The 7,640-nt window shown below is 36.3% G+C and overlaps 1 protein-coding gene across 1 annotated transcript; it reads right to left on the bottom strand.

Annotated features, from left to right (window-relative positions):
* Positions 1-1,393: 1,393 nt before the first annotated feature.
* mrps22 (mitochondrial ribosomal protein S22) lies at positions 1,394-7,241 on the bottom strand (the record flags this gene model as incomplete). The annotated part of the gene is given in 5 exon segments (XM_014015010.1): positions 1,394-1,773; positions 3,392-3,500; positions 3,582-3,727; positions 5,771-5,854; positions 7,098-7,241. Coding segments are annotated over 5 exon segments (579 nt in total), but the record flags the coding sequence as incomplete, so codon positions are not given.
* Positions 7,242-7,640: the final 399 nt, after the last annotated feature.

The raw sequence follows: 7,640 nt of genomic DNA, 5'->3' as shown, positions 1-7,640 counted from the left end.
TGCTGACTTGATGCACTGTGTTTCTTTTCTGAATTATCTTATTTGATTTTTGTTTCTGAGTAGAATTCAGAGGATGTATTTTTGTTTTACACTGGGGTTTCGGTGGCAGGATACCAACAGATTTGTTTCCAGAGGCTGGTTGGTGGATGGTCTCTGCAGGCTGCAAAATCTGAACTAAAGCACTAGTTTCAGAAAGCTTGGCAGATTTTGGGGTTGCAGACAGATCATCAGCATAACTGTATTCAGAGACCGGTTGGTTTATCTTTTCAGCAACTTGAGTGTCAGACAGTTTAGCTGTGCAATCAGATTTTTTGGATGTTGATGGCTTTTTTACAGGCTAAACAAAGGAGTCACTTTTCACATTTGAACTGTTTCACGGTTATATTATGTTGGCCAGTAATTTCTTTTGCTTGAATTCTTTTCAAAGAACTCAATGTACCTTGAAGAACACAGTCAAATACCATCTCCAAGTCCACAAAACACATTGCAATAACAGCTCAAGGTGGCTGCTTTGACAACTGAGGTGCAGAACATGGCCCACTCGAACTTAATGTCCCCTACCTTAGCTGAGATGAGGTTAAAGTTTTCCTGGAGGTGTGAGCTGAAGATCTTTCTGATGGGCCACGGGCCAGCTCTGTATATCTGAAGGTGGTTCTCTAACTCCTGTATTTGACACATAACCTACATGTTTGGTTGTTGATGTATTTGGTAAAAAAAATAAAAATTAAAAATAAAACATGAGAACTAGCAGATAAATCTTTAGTGAAACCAATATGGACTGAAAAAAAAATAACCCAAAAGCATAATTTGGTATAATGCTATAATAAAATGTACATAGTTCATTGTTGTGCCTTTTTTTTTACTTTATATTCCCAGCTTTGGATGTTTATATTAACCTATTTTTGTTCACAAAACCTTAAGCAAATGAACGTGTTATGAACTAGAGGTAGTAAATGTTTTATTCAATGTACATTTTCAAATTAAAGGTGCTGTTTTAGATAAATGGATATAAGGATAAGTTAGGAAATTACAAGTGTATGTAAAGCTATATAACACTAAAACTGGACTGTTACAGAACTTCAATAGTTTTTTTGTTTTGATCTATGCCTGTTGCATAATCAATAATATTACCTGGAACTGTGATACATTCAGTGACAATTCCTTAACTCACAATAAAACCATTCAATAAAAGTAGCCATGTAAAATTTCTGAAATTCTATTTTGGCTTCTGCTTATGATGTGCCATTTTAGGATTTTCAGTCCCCCTCTCCCACAAGCACTTCTTTAAACAATGTTTGGAGATGCCACTGTACTGTTATTTTCTTTGAACTGAAAGAAATTCCTTGGACTTCAAATCATTTTTTGCTAAAAAAAAATCTACTGAGGCTTCAAAAACATGATATTCAGGTCTAAAACCTAATTTTATTTTATTGTACATGTATTTTTTTTCATTGACATCAATGAAATACAGAGAGACAAAATCTCTCTAAAAGACAACATGTTTCATAGTAAGTTTTCAGATGGATGGCTGCAGAGTATAAAGATATTTTTCAACGGAATAGCATCTTGGACTCATGCTGAGACAGAACATCAAAAGTCATGTTTGACATATATTCCAAAACCAGTTCTGCCTTTTTTTTTTTTGTCATTCCTCATGGTGAATGAATGTTTGGGATGTTAGGCAGCTGATTCTTTGTCTTCAGCCTGATCCTCGAACGCCTGCAGAGCCAACTTGATGAAGCCTGACCTTTGGGACTCAGTCTCAGCATAAATCTGTGGAAACGAGCATCACAGGTCAGCAGGAAAACAGGAGACAGTTTCAGTTCAGGCTGTGCATCAAAAAAAATCCTAAAGGGGGAATATTATGTATTTTCCAGGCACATATTTAAATTCTATACCACAACCAAGTAACTGTTATTTTCAGCTGTTATAACATGTTGTATATATCAAAAATAAATTTGACTTTGCATGATAGCCTATTTAATTATCTTGGAATTGGCCTCTGTTCTACTGTTTCCAACACTCCCGATTCACCATGTCTTCAAACAATGCATCAAGGGAGGGGTGCTCGGTCACAGACTGAGCTCCAGGGAGGAGCTTTGTACAAATAGGTGGTACTTTGTTCCAGCAGTCGTTGAGGCAGCTCCACATGGCTACCACAGGAGTTTCAAGGATTTTTTAAACATGCATGAATGAGTGAAAGCAATACTCTGGGTATGTTTTTGATGAGGGGATGACATTTTAACATGATTTAAAGCTAAAAAAGTCAATTTTGCATAATACCATAAAGCTCTAATTAGAACCTTCTTACAATCCAACAGAGCAAAATATGAATTCTTGCCATTTTTCAACTGGTCTTAAATTTTTTATCAGGAGTTTATTTGATTTTTTTTTTCATTAGACATTTAGCTGCAACTAGTAGAGTATACATTAAAAAGTTAGTTGTAATTTCATCAACTAATTGAAGTCAAAAGAATTCAATTAGCTAAAAAGTCCTACACACGTGGGCAGAACTGTTGATATCCTTCGTTTAATGAAAGAAAAACCCACAATGGTCACAGAAATAACTAGAATCTGACAAAAGTGATCATAAATAAAAAATTTATGAAAATGAACAAATGAAAGTCAGACACTGCTTTTCAACCATGCTTTAACAGATTGTTTTTTTAAATACAACTCATGAAACAGGCCTGCACAGAAATGATGGTACCCCTGAAAATAATGTGACCAAAGGGTCACGTTAAATCAAGGTGTATCACTAATTAGCATCACAGGTGTCTATAATCTTGTAATCAGTCCATGGGCCTGTATATAGGGCTACAGGTACGCACTGTGCTGTTTGGTGACATGCTGTGTACCACACTCAACATGGACCAGAGGAAACGTGTGTAAAATCATTGGAAGTCAGTCATTATTATTAACTGAATTCAGGTCTAGTTTAAATCATCATTAGTTATAACAGATACATTTTCTTAATACAACATCTAGTTGTTTTGCCTGATTGTTGAATGAAATGACCATTATTTATGTATAAAATTATTACAAAGAGATTAAAAATAATTTGATACAGATCCAGTTGGGCTTCTGTCAGCTGAGAGCTGTTGCCCGTTCTACCATAGCTTCTCTACAATGCCAGGGCTGCATACAATGGGTGGGATAGAAGAGTGCACTTCAGTTGTTTTAGATAACTGTATGCACTCTCTCTACTTAAAAGGATGTGAGAAATAATTCGACTTGATTTATCCTGAACCTGAGGCCACAGATCCTAGCCTGAAGAAAAAAAATGTTAGCTATTCTTTTACTTGACCCTTTAATTCAGCCTGCATCACATGGTTACACATAATAAAAGCACAACAAAACCAGTGTGGATATAAAATCAAATTGTCCTCACCTTAAGCTGGTCAGTACCAGTGATCTGTTGCCTGGCAGCTTCCTGAGCTGACACACTGTTGGGATGGACCATGTGGAACAGAGACACAAGACTCACAGCATCCTGAAGCCTGACAACACAAACACACAGGAACTCAAACTTACAGCCGACGTTTATGTCTCAGTCTGAAGACGAGTTTAAAAAAACTCACAGCCCCTTCTTCAGCATGTCCACTAAAAGTCCGTCTATCCTGCGAGCATTGATGAGATACCAAACCATGCCTCCAAAATGTCTGGTGAATCGCAGCAACTCATATTTGTCGTGCTTGTCCAGGTCCTCGTATACGGCTGTATGCACCTAGATCAAGAACACAAGGAAATACACAAGTTAAAGTGTTCTCAGGAGTAATGGAAACCTAAGCAGGCAACTATAGTTCATGCCTTTTCAAAATAAATAAGAACAGATTACAAGGCGTGATTGTTGTGACTCCAAAACATGCATAAAAATCTTACAGACTCAGTACATTACGGAGGATTGTTTTCTTTTTTCTTGAAGCAGAAGTTTTGTACAGACAGGTAACAAGAGGAGCCTAAAGCCCCTTTTCCACTAGAGTCTAGGGTTGGGCAATATTGGCAAAATAATTGATCACGATTAATTGTGGTATTTAGCCAATAACGATTAATACGACAATTAATCCCCTGGAGTCCCTGGACACCTGCATGTCCTAGTCACATGACCAATTTAAATCAAAATTTATGTTTTTATAAAACAAGTTGGGTTGGGTGTTGATTTTTGCTCTCTATTTCAAAGAGGATGAGGAGAACGAGGAAGTTCTCCTCAAGCAGCTCCTAAAACTGTCAACCCGCTGACTGAAAACATTTGTACAGTATATAGTAAACTTTGTATACAGAAGCCCAACTTATTAAATAACATTTTTATTGAGATATTTTTTGGACAACCAAAATAATTTGAGGACAACCAGATTTTGTGTCCCCCCCATTAGGGTTGGGCATAATCGTATCGTTTGCAATTAATCGTCAGAAAAACATTAATCGATTACTTTTTGGCACTTGACGATTAATACGATTAATGCCAGCAGGCAGAGTTCGCTCGGTGCTCCTCTCTGCTTCAAATATGACGAACATTTTTAAAAAAAGTTCTGTAAATTATTTATCTATCAACACAATTTAAAATGTGATGTACAGCCTGAAGTCTGTAATTTTGAGACAATTTGGAACAGATTTGTATGAAGAACAAATCTTTCCCACTAAACTGGTCGTGTGACCAGTACATAAGGGTGTCCAGGGGATTAATCGTCAAATTAATCGTTATCGGCTAAATACCACAATTAATCGTGATTAATTTTTTTGCCAATATTGCCCAACCCTACCCCCCATGAGAGGTCACCGCCACGGTTTAAAAAAATCCTAGGGGAAACCCTGGTGTTGCATATCTTTTTCTTCTTCTGCTATGTTTAATGCTGGCAGGCAAATAGATTAATGGAGCATAACGCCACCAGCTGGTAAGGTGTGTGGCATCAATTTTCAGACTATGGGACCGCCCAACTTTACAATGAAACCACCCACTAGAACTGTTATTGAAGTGTAATGGAAAACCACTTGAACCGTGTTGAACAGAGTTCAGCCAAGTCAAACCATGCTGTAGAAGCACTAGTGGAAAAGGGCCAAAATGTTAAAGAATTTTAGGCAAATATACCTCTTCTCTGATTAACATAAAAACTGATATTTTTCAGCTTTTATATCCCTTAAGTATACTGGCAGAAGGCATTTGTTAATTGACATTTACGACTACAAAACTAAAGAAAATCATGATTAATTGTGTTTCTAACCTTTTCTAATGAAAATACATGAAAAACAAGGACAAACATTTTTCCACACCTGAATCTATAGCTAAGTCCGCCCATTTTAGTCCATGTTTAATAAAAAAATTATATCTCATTCCCCTGGCTGTGTGAACAAAGCTGCTCTCTTTTACAACCTGACATTTAACATTAGCACAGCTGCCTGCTCTTTTAGCTATAGGACTGTTTCATTTTCTTTCATAGCAGCAAGACATTACTCTTGTAATATTTTATTTACATGTCTTGAAACATCAGATATCATCAAAAACAGACACAATATACAGAATGTGTGCAGGACCTTAACAGAAGTTTAACTGTTCAAACACAAAACACATTTAGTATAACTCAGGAAAAAAATGTGAAAATTTTCACTGCGATATTATTTCTGACTACGATGTGTCAAAACATGGTTTTTTACCATGGATTCATTACAATACAACAAAACTGTATTTTTTTATTTTCTTGTATCAAACTTACAAACTGTCAGCTCAGATGATTAATGTGAACTCAAAGAGGAAAAAACTTTTGAGTTTACTTACACTAATGTAGTCTCCACTGTCAGGTTCAAACTGGACCACACATAAGTCTAACACTTCTTTATGGCGGTCCTGAGAAAACACAATCTAAAAGAAAAGAAAAACACATTTAAAGAACAAGGTATAAATAAAATTACTGACCAGAATCTGGGCCTACGTCCAAAATAATGTCATTTTAATGTGTGTAAAAACGTAAGACCTCCTGTGTTTTATGTTAAATTCCACTGTAACACTCCACATTTTCTTTATGGTGGAAACCACAGAACTGCAGTTTCGGACAAATGTGCTAAACTGAATAGCACACACATCCTAAACCAAACTTTTCTGTTTGTCTATTTTCTCCATGAACAGTTTCATCCCTATCACACACTACCAATGTTGATTTTGTTCCAGCCTTTAAGCTTTAAAGGAAAACATCCCAGTGTGAAACATGTGTTATCTTTCACTCAAGTTAAATGAAACCTGGAAGCTCAGCAAATGTAAAAAAAGACATGCAGTTTCAACAGCAGAAGCAGAATGCTATGATTTAGATCGGTAAATTCTGTCTTCTTCAATCATATTTCCACTAGAACAAAACAGCCCTAAACAAATAAAAATGGTGTCTTAAGGTGCCTGTGGCATCATGTTTTTGCAATATTTATATATGAATGCCTTTTTGAAAAAATAACATTTAATGATGCCAAAAAAATAATAATAATTTGACGCAGCTGAGATGAACAGTTGTTGACATATTCAGATGTGAAGTAACAGGAAGTGATGACAAAGGGGAATATCTGCATGTAAACAAAGCATTGTTACAATAAGTAACAACAGACTAGACAAGAATCTGAAGTTCTGTTAGAGTATTTTGATTCACGATCAGATAGAGATGAAGAGTCCTCAGGGTTCATCTAATACTGGTGTAACACACAAAGACCACAGAGTTGCTTTTCTTAGAGTTTCCCTTTGATGCCATTTCCTACTTCACATTGACTGAGACAAGTTGAAGAGAAAAAAACGCCAGTTAGGTGACAAAATGGGTTAACTGTGTGTATTGTGCCAAGTTTCTTAAATGTTACAGTGTTTTCCTGGACCTTTTGTATGTGAACATGCATGTCACAGGCACTTTAACAGCTTTAAATACTCAATCTGCAAACAAACTTTCTATACTGTCAGAACGACTTGATTAGTGCAGGAACTGTTCAGAGAAAAAAATATAAAGCTAAGCACAGGGCTCATAACAGGTTTTGTGTGAGCAGAAATACAGCAGGAATGTTACAGTAAAGACAGACATGAGAACCAGAAGATTTTTGTTTCATCCCAATATTTCAGTCCGTTTGCCATTTCTCACCTTGAGATTCTCCTCTTTGAAGACGAGTGGTGCCATTATTTTGCGTCCCTCTTTGGGGAAGTAAACCTGAACGAGGCGGTCTCGCTCCTCCCAGGTGGCCTTTCGAAGAGTGCCGTCAGGCTCCCGAACAACGATAAACCTCTCCTGAAAAACAGAGACGAGGTTTAATCAATGTTTACTTTCACTGCTGCTAACACAACACGGACTGAAAATGTGCTAAATTCCCTAAAATCAAACTTGTACAGATCTGTTAAACTTAATTTAACTTACTTCTGATATTCACCACGGTAATTATTTGTCATTTCGCAATAAAAACTATAAAATCCCACCGCGTGCTGCCAGGCTTTACATGTCTTTTTTTTTAAATCGTCACTTATCGTTATCGTGACTAGTGCTGTACCAAACGATTATTTTCTAATCGATTAATCTAACSATTATTTTTTCGATTAATCGATTATTCTAACAACAAATCTAAAAGTTATTCTGATATGAGTGCACTGGATATTTAAAATGTTTTCATCAAATTAACAAGAACAGTTCTTT

Source organism: Austrofundulus limnaeus, unplaced genomic scaffold (assembly GCF_001266775.1).
Source record: "Austrofundulus limnaeus strain Quisiro unplaced genomic scaffold, Austrofundulus_limnaeus-1.0 Scaffold121, whole genome shotgun sequence".
Lineage (NCBI taxonomy): Eukaryota > Metazoa > Chordata > Actinopteri > Cyprinodontiformes > Rivulidae > Austrofundulus > Austrofundulus limnaeus.
The sequence above is the reverse complement of the archived record's forward strand: the minus strand, read 5'-3'. Positions and strand labels throughout refer to the sequence as shown.